This window comes from Pristis pectinata, chromosome 2 (assembly GCF_009764475.1).
Source record: "Pristis pectinata isolate sPriPec2 chromosome 2, sPriPec2.1.pri, whole genome shotgun sequence".
NCBI lineage: Eukaryota > Metazoa > Chordata > Chondrichthyes > Rhinopristiformes > Pristidae > Pristis > Pristis pectinata.
The window spans coordinates 116,105,027-116,123,882 of record NC_067406.1 but is presented as its reverse complement, the minus strand read 5'-3'; the positions used below and the strand labels follow the sequence as shown (position 1 = coordinate 116,123,882).

General features: G+C 37.6%; 1 protein-coding gene across 2 annotated transcripts in view; it reads left to right on the top strand.

The window, feature by feature from the left end:
• The window catches only part of bbs7 (Bardet-Biedl syndrome 7), a 33,871-nt gene extending 19,493 nt beyond the window's left edge, over positions 1-14,378 (top strand). The window contains exons 12-19 of one of the 2 annotated variants that reach the window (XM_052039259.1): positions 40-114; positions 1,476-1,538; positions 4,226-4,365; positions 6,793-6,957; positions 8,693-8,802; positions 8,892-8,995; positions 11,669-11,792; positions 12,881-14,378. In XM_052039259.1, the coding sequence (XP_051895219.1) occupies positions 40-114; positions 1,476-1,538; positions 4,226-4,365; positions 6,793-6,957; positions 8,693-8,802; positions 8,892-8,995; positions 11,669-11,792; positions 12,881-13,014 (915 nt within the window). In that variant the 3' untranslated portion in view covers positions 13,015-14,378. Of the gene's footprint in view, positions 1-39; positions 115-1,472; positions 1,539-4,225; positions 4,366-6,792; positions 6,958-8,692; positions 8,803-8,891; positions 8,996-11,668; positions 11,793-12,880 lie in introns of both variants that reach the window. The other variant, XM_052039250.1, reaches the window with a different exon arrangement.
• The last annotated feature ends 4,478 nt before the right edge of the window (positions 14,379-18,856 follow it).

Sequence of the window (18,856 nt, the reverse complement as noted above, 5' to 3'; positions counted from 1 at the left end):
AACCCTGATTATTTTTTTCCTATTTGTCTCTGTTCACAGAGTGATGTCCCAATTGATCTACTGGATGTAGACAAAAATTCAGCTGTGGTCAGCTTCAGTGGATGTGATGCAGAGGTATGAAATACAGTATATAAGATTTATTGAAAAATTTAAAATATTGATATCAAACTAAGGCACTCACTTAGATGTTTTCTTATTCCCTTGGATATATGGTAATTTCTGGAACAAGGCATCATGTTCTATGTTTACTGCTTTTATGTACTTTGTGTCAGCAGTTTTGGCAGGTGCTGCCAAGATTGGGAATTTTAAGCCAAGTGATGATTTGGATTCCAAATTGAATTCCTAATGCAGTAGTGACTTAGAGTTAGTATACTGTGTTATGCACTGGTGGTGAGTACCTTATTTTGCTGACTCATTGGATTCAGGAAAAATGCTAACTACTTCTGATTCTACAGAGATCATTCTTGACATCGGTGATTCTTTGTGCACTTGACTGTCAGGCCTAAATGATTTTTTGCAAGGATATATTGAATCAATCCAGTCACATTACAACTACAAGGTTAGGAGGCATTGTAATTACTTTATAAATGGAATATGTAATATTTAAATCATTGTTTCTTTTCTCCCCAGTAATGTTCACATTATCATTCTTGTTTCAACTGAAGTTAAAGTCATTTGACTAGGAAGTCAATGTCATGATATAATTTTCTTTTGCAGCAATATAGTATACAGTACAAAATTGATTTTTTTTCTGGAGTGAAACCAGGTGTTCCTGGGCATTGGTCACCCCTGGGCCTGATTGGGGTGCATGAGATGACATCTTTCCCAGTGCAGTGCTTTTGGAGATCGTAGGGAAACTTGTACTGTGTTGTTTCTATATTGGATCCATTTGAGTTTCTAGGCCATTATATCTGATTTACAAATCTATGGATTTGAAACAAAAAAATGGGTTAAATAACTAATGCGATGGTTAGAGAACAATTGAGAATTAGGGGACAATGTAGTCAAATTGGTACAAATATAGAAATAGATATAGAAAGTAAAAATGTTGTATGGTTAAAAAATATTAAACAAGTTGTGTTATCCAGATAGGAAAGTTGGCAAACATTTGTTACATCAGCTCTGAGTTATCTTAATTATGTGATTAGCAGATTGAAAAAATAAATATATTCCAGGAGGTAAAGGAAGGGGAGCATTAGAGAATAATGTTCCATAGTGAAATTGGAAATTAAAACTAAACTGAAACCTAATTGTAGGCAGGTGATAAAATTGGGGGTTACAACATTGAACAAACCTTGAAGTATATATAATGTTTTTTGGGGATGTGAAAGAGAAATTAGAAGAGCAAAAAGAGAATATTTTTAAAATGGTAGATAATATGAAATACTATCAGCTTTTCAGAAATGCTGTCACTTTTAGTCTATTTTTAAAATGGCCTGGTATTTCCAACTTGTTTTTATTTTTTTTCACAGCAGAATGGTAATTTTCTCCTGGCTACTTATCGATGCCAAGCAAATACCACCAGATTGGAACTAAAGGTACTATATATGAGAGTATCTAGATCCCTATGTAGAGCAGAATATTGTAATCTTTCTCTATCTAATCAGTATTCCTGCTTTTCTATTCCCAATTTCTATTCCCACCTAAATGAATAACCTTGCATTTCCCCACTTAATTCTCCATCTACCAAATTTGTGTCCACTATTACATCCTCAGAAAAGGCTAGTATGTTTGTCAAAAGCCACTTGCGTTTCATAAAACGATTATGACTTGACTTGATTGTATTATGATTATGATTCTCCAAATGTCCTACTACCACTGCTACATTCCTAATAATAGATTCCAGCAACTTCCCAATGACGGAAGCAAAAAACTAAACTGCTGGACAAATTTGGACCGCACTTGGAGTATTATGTGCAGATCTAGTCACCCCGTTATATGAAGGATGTCTAGACTGTGGAAAGGGTGCAGAATAGGTTTACCATGATGTTGCCTGGATTAGAGGGTATGAGCTATAAGGAAAGGTTGGAGAAACTTCGGTTGTTCTCCCTAGAGCATTGGAGGCTGAGGGGAGACCCGATAGAGGTTTTTAAAATTATGAGAGGCATAAATAGGGTAGACAATCAGAATCTTCCCCAGGGTAGAAATGTCAAATACCAGAGGACATACTTTTAAAGTTAGAGGGGGGAAGTTTAAAGACACTATGAGGGGCAGGTTTTGTTTTATGCAGAGAGTGGTAAGTGCCTGGAATGGGTTACCAGGGGTAGTAGTGGAAGCAGGCAGTTTGGTGGAGTTTAGGAGGCTTTTGGATAGACACATGAATATGAAGGGAATGGATGGATATGGATGATACACAGGAGGAGGACATTTAGTATAAATTGGCATCAAGATTGGCACAACATCGTGGGCTGAATGACCTGTCCAGTGCTGTACTGTTCTATATGCTATAAACTTCATCAGGACTGAGAGTGTAGAGTGGTTCTACCTATTGCCTGCCAGCCCTTGCCTCACCCCTCACTCTCACCTCTTTATACCGGCTACCTCCCCTCTACATTCTCAGTCCTGATGCAGGGTCTTGACCCGAAACGTCGACTCCACAGATGCTGCTTGACTTGCTGAGTTCCTCAGCAGTTCTTTTGAGTCAGACTACAGCATCAGCAGTCTCTTGTGTCTCCCATTGACAGAAGATGTGCTAACTGGCCTGTGGTTTCCTGCTTTCTGTTTCCCTCCTTTCAGGAATAGAAGAGTTTCATTTGAAGTTCTCCAGTCTGCTGGTTCCTTTCCAGAATCTCGCACTGATTCATAGGGCACTCCATTAGTTATAGATTGCCAACCTGAAAATGATCCATTTATCCCAATTTACACAGGATTTTGTGTACAGGTTTTTAATTTTTAAATCTATTAAGCATAATTTTTTTGGGAAAATATTGGCTGAATTGTGCTGGCAATGGCCCATAAATGGAATTTGCTGCTGTTCCTTTGCTCCAGGTAAGTAAGTTTTCAATTCATGTGAACCTGCTGCTAGTCTGGCACATGTGGAATCAGAGGTGCCAGTGCTTCCAGTCATTGCCAGCCAGACTTCATGTTGGAGCAATAACCCCTTTGATTTGAACAGAGATTCCTGTCTCCATAGATTAGAGGAAAAGGTAAGACAAATTCATCTTTTTCCACTTCATATTAATATTATGATTATTAATAATACTTTATTATTTTACTTTATATTATTTTAATTTTTTCTAACATTTTAAGGCTTTATTAGTTTTTATTTTTATTAATTATTTAAAGAAATCTTTATAATTTCCAAACATCTTTAAAAGCTGATCTATAGCCTCGACAGCTTTGATAGAGGATAAGGCTCCACTCCCACACTCATATCTTTGACTCCTGTGAAAGGCTGCAAGGCTATTTTGAGGGCAGGGCCCAAGTGGAATACTGCTTGAGATCTTCTGAGGCCTTATGAAGCCTCCCAAATGTGGAGGGAATGAGCTTGTTCAGCCCTCCACATCTGGTTCTGGTAAGTGAGGACCAGCAGGACCATGAGTGGCAAGCCTAGGTAAAAGGCAGAAACCAACTCGAATTGGTTCATTTTGTTTGAAATGAATTGTTTTCGATCCCATAATAGATCAAACAATAGTGAGGTAGTTCTCATTGGTGGTTTAGCCAATATTTATCCCTCAACCAATATAATTAAAACATCAAGTCATTACCTTTTTGCTACTTGTGGAGTCTTGCTGCTTGCTACACCTCATACATTGCCACAGTGACTGCACTTGGTTATAAACATTTTAGTACATCCTGAGATTCTGAGAGGCACTACAAAAATGAGACTCCTTCTTAGCCCACTTAATGTCTCAAAAATAATATGTGGAATCTTCTCATAGATTGAATTCTTTCCAAGAATATCAAATTAGATATGTCGATTAACATTTGAGATTCAGGTACCAAGTTTAAATTTAAGAATAGCCATAAAATAAAAGTAGACTAGCTTGCTGCCTGTTTCCTTAAGACTTCTATCTGTATTAATTTATTATAAGCCATTAGAATGTATATTTACAATGAAAGCAACAGAAGTTTATATTCTATATTTTTTCCAAAGTAGCATAGGAGATTTGGAGGATCAATTTGATATACCACTGTGTAGCAGTTTCAAATTTGTGACTCTGAAGGCAGGGGTATGTAGATTAAGCTGCCTTTCCGGAATATAAATTTCCCTTTCTTTCTACAGATTCGTTCAATTGAAGGACAGCATGGAACATTACAAGCCTACATTACCCCACGTCTGCAGCCTAAAACATGCCAGGTCCATCAGTATCAGATCAAACCATTATCACTTCATCAGAGGACACATGTTATCGATCATAACAGGTAGATCAATAATCTGTGTAGAAATTGTAGAGTTATAGAGTAATACAGCATGGAACAAGGCCATTCGGCCCACTACATCTACACTGACCAGCAGGCACCATCTTGTAGCACTTGACCCAAAGCCTTCAATGCTGAAGTGATTCAGGTGCTCCTCTAGACACTTCCTAAATGCTGTCAGCAACTCTGCTCCACCACTCTCTCAGGCAATGTATTCCAGCTACTCACCACTCTATGGGTGAAAAAGGTCCCCCTCAGATCCACTCTAAATCCCCTTATCCACTCTAAATCTGTGTCCTCTAGTTTTATCTACCTCTGAGATGGGTAATAGTTCCCTGCAGGCTACCCTATCTATACCCTTCATAATTTTATATACCTCAATCCTGTCCCTTCTTAATCTTCTCTGCTCTGGGGAAAACAGACCCAGTCTCTCCTCATAACTGAGACGCTCCATCCAAGGCAAGTAGCTGAAATGTTAAGAACAAAGCTTTTATGAGAGAGAAATCACTTTATTTTCTCATCCAAATGGTTATTAGTTGTACTCCAACAGTATCTTATTGAATAATGATATAAATTGGGATTCTGGTGTGCTTTATGAAATACAATATTTCAGTGTATCATGTGGGTACTGCAGTTCAGAAAAGATGCATTGTCCAGGTGGGGATACAATTTCATAAGAATCACATTAAAATGGTTAAATTGGGAAGAGATAGCATTGACTAGTTAATGTATCTAAGAAAATTAAAGTATTTAATGGGGTAATTAAACTATTTGTGCTGGTGGGGCCTCAGGCAATTTAATGGTGACATCAAGAAGCACTGTGCACATAGATTAGTAGAAACCTGGAACTGTTGCTTTTCTTCTGCCACTACTTGGACAACTATTGAGGCCAGTTCAGTGACAAATTTCAGAACTGACATTGATGGATTTTTGATAGGGTATTGAAGATATGGAACCAAATTAGTAATGGAATTAAAGTACAGATCAGCTATGACCTAATTGAGTGGCGGAATAGACTTCAAACGTAGGTGTTCCTGAATCTTTCAGTGTGTGATAACTTTGGATAGCTTGATATTTTTCACAATGGACATCTTATAACCCTGCTTTAGTATAGAATTCCCATGGTTTTTCCTTCTTCAAATGAAAACAATGAAGTTGTTCAGGAGCTAGTCTTTGCACTAAAAGTTCTAAAACACATGGTAATGTGTGCTATAATAGCAATACACAGTGAATTCATTCCAATTTCTTTCAGAGCTATGGGATGATCTTACATGCATGATCTATAAGGATTCTTTATTAAACAAATAACCATACATAATTTCAAGAGTTGTGCAGGAAGCACCAATTTACCTGTGCAACTGCCCACTATAGTGGAAGCTCTTAAAGCAACAGCTCTCAAAGGGAAGCATTCTTCCAATTTAATGAGAATAAATCTGGCCTAATTAGAGGTGGCAGAGTGAATGCTTCACTGTCAGATGATGAAATATCATGGTATCTGAAGTGAGTATCTGGGGAAGCACAGGATATTTGGGCCTTCCCAGAGAAAGCAGAAAGCTTTAGCCTGTAAAATTGGAACCATCAGAGGAATTCTGTGGTTGTCTTCAGAGGTAAACCCCAACACTGGCTTTGGTAAGAACTGCCTCTTTAATTCATATTTGAGCAAGTCTTCATCTATCTCTTGAAGCCTACCTTTTCAGTTAATGCCATATCGTTTCTTCAGATTACATGCGTGCTTCAGCAGCATCAGAAATGCATTGCTCACCAATTGATGTCATTGCTGGATACCAGCAGCTTCAACATGTATTTCCACTGTGTGAATAGAAGCCAGCAGTTCAGGTTTACATTCCACATAACATGCAAATTTGAATTGTTTCTTGTTTTGCTGTAGAAGTACCTCCAAAGGATATTGTTTTCTTATTTTAAAAAAAACATGTAAATGGTTTTCTGAGTAGAATAACTTGTGAATGTAGTATATAGGCCACAAAGTATTTTGAGTTTTTTTAAAAGAAATGGTGTTGGAGGATGAAAGTAAAGAGTTAATGACATTGTAGAGCTGCTTGATAATCTAAATTAAGGATTTATTAGAGGTCTGAGCTCTGAAGTCTCGGTTATATCAATACTTCACACCGTGCAGACCATAAAGATGTAGAGTGTTAGGAATGCTATAATCAGCTGCAGTGCTTATGGCCAGGGTGGGAATGCTTTTGATCAATGTTAGTTGATTCCTGTTAGACTGTGTGAGATGAGGATTGTTTCCAATTGTTATTGTATAGTCCCACTCTTGAAAACAGAAAGTGAATTGTATCCCAGTATGTATTTCCATCTTCAGAAGAAAGGGGACAATATCAGAAAATTAGGAAGTGACTATAACTGTAATTCTCCATGATAGTAATTTTTACTCCCTTTTTCTCCATCTTTTCTGTACCACAGACCAGTAAATTCGCTGACACTCACAGGACAGTTCAGCTTTGCAGAAATTCATTCCTGGGTTGTCTTCTGTTTGCCAGAAGTACCAGATAAAGTCCCAGTGGGTGATAGTGTTACATTTTACTTTCAGAATACGTTTCTGGATACACAGTTGGAATGTACCTACAGGTAAGAGAAATGACTATGTTAATTGTATACCATTGTTGAATCACTTATTATTTAGATACTGAATATTTAATAATTTTAAATAATCTAACCTTTTATTAGCCAATTCTGTAAGCCTTAATTTGTTCTTAAGATTTACATTTAACTTGTCAGACACAGATTAGTTAGGAAAAACAGGCAGAAATTACTAATTTGATCTCCATAATATTGCCCATTTTTGACCTTTCCTCAACTGCCAAAATCTTCTTACATTTCCATGTAGCTGACCTTCTATCTTCCACTCTACTTAATATCATCCCAAACTCTGCTGCTTCAAATCCAAAAGCGCACCTGGTTCACTGTCACCACCTCTCAGTAATTTACATATTCTCTCAGTCCAACAATTCCTTGGTAATAAAATGTCTCAACCTCATATTTAAATATCTCCATGGCTTCACTCCTCCCCATTTGTGTAACTTAAAATTTGTGTTCCTTAAAATGTACCTTCTGACCAAGTTTTAGATGACTTAAAGTGTGTTCTAAATTGTAAAGGGGAGAGCGCGAGGAGAAAACAAAGGGAATGTCTGTAATCAGGGTTGAGACACAAGAGACTGCAAATGATGTAATCTGGAGCAAAAAAATCAAACTGTTGGAGGAACTCAGTGGGTCAGGCAACATGGGGGGGGGGGGGTGGGGAGGAATTGTTGATGAGCCCCCTCCCCCTCTCCTCTTTATACAGGCTATTTTCCCTCTTCACTCTTGGCCTTGATGCAGGATCTCAACTGGAAATGTTGACAGTTCCTTTCCCCACAACATATGCTGCTTGGCCCGCTGAGTTCCTCCAGAAGTATGTTATTTTTGTTCCAGACTCCAGCCTCTGCAGTCTCTTGCATCTCCATTGTGTCTCCAATAAATGTAATAAATTGCTTTAAAAAAAAATGTGCTTTTCTGCATTCTGGTATCCAATTCATTTTGCCAGTACAGTTTTCAAAATGATAGTTCTGAAAGCTATTCACCCTAGGGACATCCCACACAGCATTTCTGGATTTGTTATAGATTAATAGCTACAGATTGTTGCTATTATTCAAAAAAACACATCATTGTATAATTGAATTAGCAGGATGGTTGAAGACAAACCAGATGAACAATGTTCATCTAGATTTTCTGCAGGGGCACCTGTTGTACTTTTGAGATCAATTTTACCCCCATCCCACCACCCCAACTCTGCAACCAGTCTTTTCATACAAGAAAACCATGAATAACAATAAGCAATTTATAAATCCTAGTCTTTAGTTATTCTAATCCTTAAAACAGAAAAGACTTATAACAGTGTTTTCTTTCTTAGGATTTATTTATTGAATATTAACTTTTTTGGAATGAAAAATGAAGATTTTTTATTATGTATCACGTTATGTGAAAGAAAATATCCGTCATAAGGATTTGGTGAAGAGAAATAATGTCATGTATACTGATGTACTTGGTTAAATTATCTAGTTTTTTCTGTCACTTCACTAACACCATTGAGAATTAACTATATTTGTACATTGTTTGTTCCTACAATATTTAAATCCTCTGATATAAAACTTTTATTGTCTTTGTCTTTGTCCTTTTGTCACCGAGGAAAACAAATTGACTGTTGAAAGTATTTTGTTTATTTCAATTTCAGTTTGTTGTAAAATAGAAGCTTGTACTTTGTGTTGCTCTGGCTGATTTTGATTTTAAGGAATGTTTAATAAGTGCACTTCGAACTTAATTTTAGAAAAGGTGAAGGAACTTTTAAATCTGACAACATCTCTACCATTTCCATCCTGAAGGATGTATTAACTAAAGAAGCTACAAAAAGAAAAATCAATCTCAACATTTCATATGGTGAGAACCAAACCATAATTTGTTTCAATGTCCTAGAATTCCATTATTTATGAACTGTTTTTCCTGAGGAATGTGTTTTCTTCTTGAAGATGTTAATGAGGAATCAGTAAACTACACTTTAAAACTGATCCATCCCAAATTGGAACATCAGTTGCTGTTAGCCAAGAAAGTCCAATTGATTGATGCTTTGAAGGTAAGTTGCATTGATAATGTACAAACTGTATAGCCAGGTTTTTAGACATTATATTGTATTAAATGCAGTCAATAAAAATTGTTCACTTCGGCTAAACACCTGAGTAATCGATATTTGCTCATATAAATGCATTTTCTAGAAACTAATGTGGATCTAAAGTGAACTGGATTGTTCATTTATTCCCCATGCATTGCATCTCACAGCTAGGTAAGCTGACATATTTTAGCTAAGCATCTTATTGCCCCAACAACTTTCTGATGTCAACCTCTTCTTTGTACAAAGAGCTGCTGCTTTCTCAAGAGCATTGTGTCATTATAGTAACGTCATTGTTATTTTGTCACTACTTATTTTTCCAATAGAAATGTTAACGGCTATAATTCAGATATTACCAAAGTTAAAAAGTATTGACGCAATGCAAAAACATTGCTGGATGTGCACCAATGGTGTATTGATCTTTCCTCATTTCGACTTGGTTTATGTTTCTTTTTCCTGTGCTCTTTTAACCCCTTTGTGTCTTTATTGACTCCTCCCCCTTCATTTCTTCTCCTGGCTTGACCACTTCATTACTCCTCTTCCTTCTTAGTCTCCTACTGTTGTCCCAAACTTCAGACCCTCTTAGCGAACTCCACAGTCCGTTATCTTTGTAACCTCTCTGCGAACACCTTGTTTCTCTAAGCCTGGCCCCTTGTGCACCCTGCAGTTGCTGGCCATGCTTTTAGTCACCCCTACACAAGGTCCTATTTTCTTTCTTCACTCCTGATATCTCATGTTTGGTTAATTGTCAGTTTTTGCATGATTATGTTTCCATGAAACAGGCTGATATGTTTAAAAAATTTAGGGTGAAGTGAGAGTGACTGGCCTTGGTATAAAGGCATCGTGACAAAGTATGATATCAAGAAGTCCTAGCTAATGGAAATCAAAGGCAAGACTTGCTGTTGACTGTACTCACAATACAAAAGAAGATACTTCTGGTTGTGAGGCCATCTGTTCAGCTCAAGGGCATAATTGTAGGTGTTCCTCAGAGTAGTACCTTAGGGCAGAAAATCTGCAGCGGTTTCAGTGATGACTCACTTTATCACTACAGAAAATGTACCATTCACAGAAGACCCAGAGTACAATTCCATCCATAACCCCTCAGATAACACAGCAGACTGTATCTGCATGCAGCAAGTCCCAGACAAGGTCAGTCGTGGGCTGATAAGTATGTACATTGCGTGCACACCATTTCCATTAAGTGAGCTTCTGATCAATGGCAATAACATCATCAAATACTGTCAACATCAGAAACGTAACTGAACCAACCATGTAAACACTGTAACCACAGGAACAAATTCTCTGATGAGAGGCTTGCATCCTGATTCCCTGAATCTTAATTCTCAACTTGTTTGATTGACTGACTCCATAGCCTACTTTTATAAGCACCCCATTCTTCATGTTAACCATTTTTTTTCACTACAATCACTGCACTGTCTACCAGTTACAAGGTCCTGGTGCAGCAACCTATCAAAGCTTCTTTGACAACACTTCTCAATCAAGTGATCGCCACTACCTGGAAAGATAAGGGCAACAGGCACAAGGGAACACCAGCAGCTTCAATTTTCCTGTCATTCTCTGTCCTGTCATGGACAAAAGTTGCCATTACCGCATTGTCACTGAATCAAAATTCTGGATCAAAATTCTGGAACAAAATTGTGGAACCTAACTGCATAGAGGGAACCTCACAATGCACACTTATGTTATTCAAGAATAAAAAGTGATTCCAGAAAACATTTGGTTGGACTGCATTTGGAGTACTGTGTACAGTTCTGGTCGCCACACTACAGGAAGGATGTGATAGCAATAGAGAGAGTGCAGCAGAGATTGGTCTAGAATGGAGGGCTCTGGCTATAAGGAGAGATTGGATAGGCTGGGTTTATTCTCACTGAAATGTAGGAGGCTGAGGGGTGACATTATAGAGGTTTATAACATTTATGAGGGGCCTAGATAGGATAAATGGTCAGTCTTTTTCCCAGGGCAAGGAAGTCTCGAACTGGAGGACACAGACTTGAGGTGAGTGGGAAGAAATTTAAAGGGGATATCGGGGTGAGTTTTTTGCACAGAGACTGGTGTTTATGTGGAAAGAGCTGCCAAAGGAGGTGGTAGAAGCAGATACAATTACAACATTTATGAAGCATTTTTGACAGGTATTTAGACAGGAAAGGCATAGAAGGATATGGGCCTAGTGCAGGCAATTAGAATTAACGTAGATAGTCATCCTGGTTGGCATGGATGAGATGGGGTGAAAGGGCTCATTTCGGTGCTGTATGATTCTATGAATAAAGCCTACAACAACCACATTGAGCTCAATTAGAACTAAGTAATAAATGTTGGCCATAGCTATGATGTCCACATCCCATATGTGAATAATAATGTAGCATACCACGATGTTAATAGGTAATTGGTTTGTTATTGTCACATGTACCATAGTACAGTGAAAAGCTTTTATTTGCCTGCCATCCAGGCAAATCATTCCATACATAAGTACATCGAGGTAGTACAAAAGGGGGAAAAATGCGGAATATAATGTTACAGTTACAGACAAAGTGTAGTGCAGGTATAACAACAGTAGAATGAGGGGAGCCTCTGAAATTAAATGTAATGATCCATGTGATCAGGTGATCCTTTCCATTGCAGGAGCTGCAAGTTTATGAAGGAAATGTGGATTTCCTAATACCCGAATATCGTTCCATTTTGGAGGAAGCTGATAGTCTGCTCGAGGAATATAAGAAACAACCTGCTCACTTGGAGAGATTGTATGGCAAGTACTATAAATGGAGAGCAAAAAATTATGTAAATAGCTGAAAACATACAATTTTGCTTATAGGTGCCTCTTCTAAATGCATATTATGCACTAATCCTTTGTTTTCAGGTCTTTCCCTCCCTCTAAAATCGATGTGCTTTGATTTTGAAATGACTAGCAAAGATAATATTTTTGAATTTATTCTTCGTGGGACTGTTCCAGCTGAATCATCTGGTACTTTTTTAATTGTGGTGAGGGTTTCTGTTTCTACCACCCTTCCTGGCAATGAGTTCCAGATCCTACCACCCTTGGGATGAAAAGGTTTTTTTTCACATCTCCCCTTTAATTCTTCTGCTAATCATTTTAATTACGTACCCCCTGGTTTGTAACCCTGAAAGGAAATACAACCTTTGTATTTACCCAGCCTACACCCCTTATAATTTTTTATATCTCAGTTAAATCTCCTCAGTCTCCTGTGTTCCATAACTTTTGAAAATCCTATATTTTTCACACTTTACAAAAGTATATATATATATTTTGACATCTGTCTTAATTTTGTCTCTAAAAAAATTTTAAGAGGTTGTAGGAATTAGCTTATTTTTATCCTGGTTTACTATCTTCAGTTCGATTACTCAGCTGACTTGATGACACTGCAGTTACTGGACCTCTTGGATCCTGTGCAGGTGTCATCAATCATGTTTGAAAGGGGGAGGTGCATGTTACAAAGCCCAGCTATAGTTTTGTAAGCAAGTTCTTTCAAGGTCACCATCTTGTAATACCTTTGCCACTGATTGGAATATCCTGACCATATCACTAAAATCAGTTAATCTAGCAGAGACAGTGTGGCCTTCCTAACCTGTTGGATTGGTGCCATGTTAAGCAGTTTGACCACATTTTGTGCCATGGTGATGCACTTTTCAACAACTAAGTTCTCTGTCTTCCATCATGTCTGAGGAAAACTGATATAGAAAAGAAATACAGTTAAAGATATAAACATTGTGCAATGTTACTTTTAAAGATAATATCCCTTGAACCGATACATCTTTATGTTTAAACTAATTCTCCTTTATTTTTGTTTCCCCCCCCCTCCCCCACAACCCATTTAGGCATGATAACTGACCTCTTTATAGATAAATTCAAATTCAAAGGTACGAATGTGAAAACCAAAGTTCCTCTTCTGCTAGAAATTTTGGATAATTATGACCCTAATAGTCTTGCAGCATTCTTTGATTCAGCATAGAGAAGCTATGCAAAGCTTGTTGATAAACATATGTAAAGTTCCTGACTAAAGTACTGTGATGGGAATATGTTCTGTATTAGTGGTACAGCCATTTGACCTAATTGATGGACAGAATACACATGAACTGATCAGCTTACTGTGGAGCTATTTAGGAGATGAATTTCTCTCGCGTATTTACTGTTGGTTGGGTGGAAGATAATATGGAAGTCGAAAATAGTATAAACAGTTTGCTGTATTCTTGCATTTCATTGGATCACCTTTAATTTTTGTCAAGGGTGGGATAGCCACTGTGGAAATTAGTCTCTACCTCAAAATCTGCAGGTGTTATATAATACAATGTAAATATGAACTTGCATTTTTTTCTTGAAATGATAGTCAAATATTTTCAAAAGGCATTATTTCCAGAATTTGAAAGAGTTGACTAAAACTTGAGTGGAATAACTATCACCAACCAATTTCCCATTGGCATGCCCTACCCCAGCTGATATATACGGTATAACCTAAATGTTTATCTGGCAGTAGTTCATTATACTTTGAAAAATCGGCATCCCAAGTCCAGGCATCAATACTAAACTTTTCTTTGGAGGAATCCAGCAAGGCTAAGCGCAGAATTCACTTTGATTTAATGTTATGTTTTTTCTGAACTTTTTTGATAATTTACTTATTTATATTGTGTGTGTGTGTGTGTGTGTGTGTGTATGTATGTATGTATGTATATATATATATATATATATATATATATATATATATATATAGAGAGAGAGAGAGAGCTTGTATTAAAGGTATATTTTTATGCCTTTTCCTTTTACTGAAGTATAGTAATAAGGGCACAGTTTGATTCTCCCTGTGTCCCTCTGGAGTAACACTATTGTTTATATTGATCACTCCAAACCTAAAATACCTTTCTTATAGGCCAGATGCCCATATACGATTTTAAAGTATATTCGCTGTTTGTGAGAGCTAACATGTACGCTGCTTTGAGTCATACTAAATTTTGGGGTAAAATATGTAGATATGGGATTACTCATTAATATCATAGCATATGCCTTGTAATCAATATTGTGTAATACAGTACTTGTATGAGTATACAGAATAGTATAATTCCCTTCATATAATAACAAATAAATATGGAAAACTTTTATAATGTCAGCTGACATACTATTCACTAAAGCTTCTGTTAAGTTATCAGCACTGCAATTTTAGTAGGTAACTTCATTTACTAAAGGAAGTGCAACAATAATTTTTGTCTTTTTAGGGCAAATGCCATCTATTTTACCCAGCTGGATTACATGTTTCAGTACATGCATTCATTAATTCAATGATTGTGTTTTATGAAAGATTGATTGTATGTATCAATATTAAATTGGAATACATTTATCAGATGTCTATTGTACATTTTCTTGGTCTCATCCTTGTCGAAAACCTTACAGAAAAAGAACAACAAAACAGTGAGGAAAATATGGATAATGGAAAAAGCATGTGATTGAACAATATTATTAAGTTGATGCAACTGTTACCTTGTATCTACATGGTAGTGAAGAGGGTTCTTGACAAAATAATTAAAATAATCACATAATCCCCATGGCTCAGTGTTTGAGTAAAATGTCCAGAAGATATTTAATAATACTCTGATAAAGGTCTTTCTAAATAGATCTTGAGGAGAAGGAGTTTACCTCCAGTAGTATAACCACAATATTTGTTTAGAGGAGAGTATTGTTCTGTGGTGATTAGTTTGAACTGCCAACCCTCTTTTGTGCAGCAGGTGGCCACATGTCCTGTTCAGACCCAATTAAAAACCTTGTAAGATTTATCTGACAGGTTAAACCCAGTGAGCTTCACCTTTGAATGGGAAATTAGATTTTCTTTCCAGGCAATGGTTTCATCCCAAAATTTCTGTGTAGATTTGGCATTGTCTTGTCCTACAGATACTTGGGCACATGTCCGAAAAGGTTTCTGGAAAATCGAGCAATTAGCTGGAAAATCCATTAAGTCTCTTTGGATAGGAAGACCTGGGTTGCTTTTTATGCAGGCATTGCAGCAAATTGTAAATGTTTGGGAATCCATCATTGGTCTGCAACAGTAATCGGTGAACCAGTGTAAAATACGGAGTTCTAGTGTAAGTATGTATTATGATCAGCCAAGCATTCACATATTTGGAATGAGTTATAGTCATTGAGAGATACAGCATGGAAACAGGCTCTTCAGCTCACTGAGTTGGCACTGACCATCAACCACCCACTTACACTAATCCCCTTCTTTCATTGTCCCCACATTCTCATCAACCTCCCAGATTCTACCACACCTACACACTAGGGGCAATTTAGTGTCCAATTAACCTATCAATCCTTACGTCTTTGGGATGTGAGAGGAAACCAGAACACCCAGAGGAAACCCATGCAGTAACAGAGAGAACACACAACTGCACACTGACAGCACCCAAGGTCAGGATTGAACTTGGGCCTCTGGTGCTGTGGGGCAGTGGCTCTGCTAGCTGTGCCACTGTGCCATAAATTGGTGCTTTCAAAACATGCAAATACTCAATTCAGTAATGTGTGTAGACCAGTGCAACAGCCAAATGCGAAGTGTTTCCATGATGGTGTTCCTGCTCTTCCCAATGATTCTTCTTTGCTCTATATTCATCCATCTTGTCTTCACGGCTGTTTCTCACAGATCTCCAGAAGCAGATCACAGATTAGGACAAGAACTGAAGTGTGATTGAATGTCATGAGTTAGATTGTGTTGTACTTCAGAACGTAAGGCTTTAATTCTCCTGTAGCCCGAAAGTCTGTTTCAGACCTGCATACATTCTTAGTTCTCTGAAGTAGAGAATTCCAAAGATTTCCATCTTGTGAGAAGAAATTCCTCCTTATCTCAATTTTAAGTGGACTAAACTATATCCTGAAACAATGATCAGTCTACCCAGCCATATTCCATCTCAGACATCACTAGCAGGGGAAACATCCTTACAGCTACCAGTCTGTCAAGATCCCTTAGAATCTTACATGTTTTAATGAGATGATCATTATTTCTTCTAGACCTGAGAGAATAGACCTACTCTTTCTCTCTTACTGTAAAACAGGAGGCCAGTCAACACATCAGGTCCATGCTGGCTCCCAGCAGAGCAATCCCATACGTCCCATTCTCATTTCTTGATCCCCTGTAATGCTATGATGTATTCTCCCATGCATGTCCATCAACTTCCCTTTGATTCTTTTTCCATTTACAAAATCGGGTAATTTAGAGTAGCTAACTAACCTACAAATGCAGCAAACTGAGCAGTTGGTGGAACCCAAGTGGCCACTTGGAGAATTTGCAGATTGTATACGGACAACACTTAAAATCAGGGTAAAACCCAGATACTCCTAGATGTGAGGCAGCAGCACTAACTGCTGTGCCACAGTGACAGATCAATCCTTCTTAGTAGCAGTTGTTGAGATGGGCATATTCATTGTGACTAAGGTGAAATAGATATCACAATGAGTTGGATTTACACACACAAAAGTGCTGGAGGAACTTAAGAGGTCAAGCAGCATCTATGGAGAGAAATAGTCGACGTGTTGGGTTGAGACCCTTCATCAGAACTGTTGGATTTGCTGTAGCTTTCACTTGTGAAAATGTACTGCCATCGTCAGCAGGTCTGATCTCAGTGTGACTTCAATCTCTTTGGAATTCTTTGACCAGTTAATGCCAGTTCATCTGCATTTGAAGCTTTCCACAAAGAGGTAATGGACATGCCACTTACTTAAACACTGAAGAAAGGAAGGCCAAGAGGGACCTTAGCCTTCCTATTTTGCCTAAGAGTTAGATACACATCCATTGGTTGCGAGCAATGACCAGAGATAGAAGAGAAATATTCCACACGGGAACAAGTGGAGCTGTTTTAAAGTCAAGCAATGATTCAAATGGTGTTGTTTAAGATGAATACATTGAGGAGACACTGGAAGTCAGCCTGATGTTCATAATAAGGACAACACATGGTCAGACCAGCTTTATTTTGGCAATCTGTAGTTCAGGAGTTATCAAGGCAATTGAATTAATACTTTAAAGAAGGAAATGTTTGTAATTTGTAGGTTGTGCACAGTAGTGATAATGATCTGAAGCTTCATATGTTCAATCCATGTGCTGACTGTCAAAGCTTTCAATATATAAAGATAAGCGTTCGTGATTTGGTAGAGTTGGATGTGCCATTTTTCATTAGGTGGCCTGTGGTAGAAAGAATGAAAAACTGAATATCCTGGGTTTTCTGGAGATCTCAGATTGTTACTCAAGAAGCAACAGGTGAGGACAGAGGCCTATTCCCTTGTTCCAACCAAAATTATTTTGCTTCTTTCATTTCCTAAAGGTAGTAACTGTATTCTATCCAGTGATCTTCATTGCTGAAGATACAACTTTCATGCCCTGATGATTAAATCATATGTTAATCCTGGGGAGAATTGCCATATGTGAATTATTGAGGAGTTGCCCTTGATAACTTTAAAGTGGCCATGCTAATATGTGTCTTCAGCTAATGGGAAGGAATGGAAAAAAAGGATTTTTTAAAGGAGCCAAAACAATGAGGAAAGTGAAAAAATTCTTGAACGAGAAATACGAAAGAAGGGAACAAAAACAAAAAAAATTGAAATGAGGTATAGTAAGAAAATATCTAATTTTACATTATGTGGAAATAATTGCATTCAGAACATTATATGAATTGAACATTCGGTGTGGGTTAAGTAGGTGAATTTTAACCATTCTCTCAATGCACAACTTGTTGAAGACAATGTCTGTTTGAAAATTGTTGTTTACATTATTACTGTCAATTTGCTTTAGTCTTGAGCTTACAGATTTGGTACTACCCTGTAATGTTAGCTCAGAGAATAAACTCCCAATAGGATCTGCAGTAATCTCCTGTGATCCTTGCTCCAACTGTCAAGCCAGTCTCCGAATATAACAGCTAATTTGATAATGCTGAGCATGTGGGTTGTCGCAGGATAATTAGCTTTGTGAATTAAAATTGGAATAACAGATATGTCCTTCATGTACAGAATTATTTGTCTGAGTGCTGAAGGCTTTAATTTCATTAAATGCCATGTTCTGAGTATTAAATTTTATTTGCAATTTTCATGTTTCTGCAAACCATTAGAATTCTTTAATTATACTTTTAGATTAACTCAGAATTTTAGAGAATATAATTTAATCAAGTGGGAGGATAAGTTTAGAGGTTGCATTGCTATCACAGATTCAGATAGTATAAAATCAAGCCTCATACAGCACGGAAACAGCCCCTTTGGCCCAACTGATCCATGCTAACCAAGATTCCCATCTAAGCTAGTCCCATTTGCCTGCGGTTGGCCCATATCCCTCTGAACCTTTCCTATCCATGTACCTGTCCAAGTACCTCTTAAATGTTGTTAATGTACCTGCTTCAGCCACTTCCTCTAGCAGCTTGTCCATATACTGACCACTCTCTAGGTAAAAAAAGTTGCCCCTCAGGTTCCTATTAAATCTCTGCCCTCTCACCTTAAACCTATGCCCTTTAGTTCTTGATTCTTCAACCCTGGGAAAAAGACTGTGACCTCTAAAAGATCACCCTTCATTCTCCTATGCTCCAATGAAAAAAGTCCCCACCTGTTCAACCTCTCTCCATAACTCAATCCATCGAGTCCCGGCAACGGTCTCATAAATCTTTTCTGCAATCTTTCCAGCTTAATGGCATCCTACCAACAGCAGGGTGACCAAAATTGAACACAATATTCCAAATGCGACCTCACCAATGTCTTGGACAACTGAAACATAACATCCCAACTTCTACACTCGGTGCCCTGACTGATGAAGGCCAGTGTGTCAAAAGCCTTCTTCACCA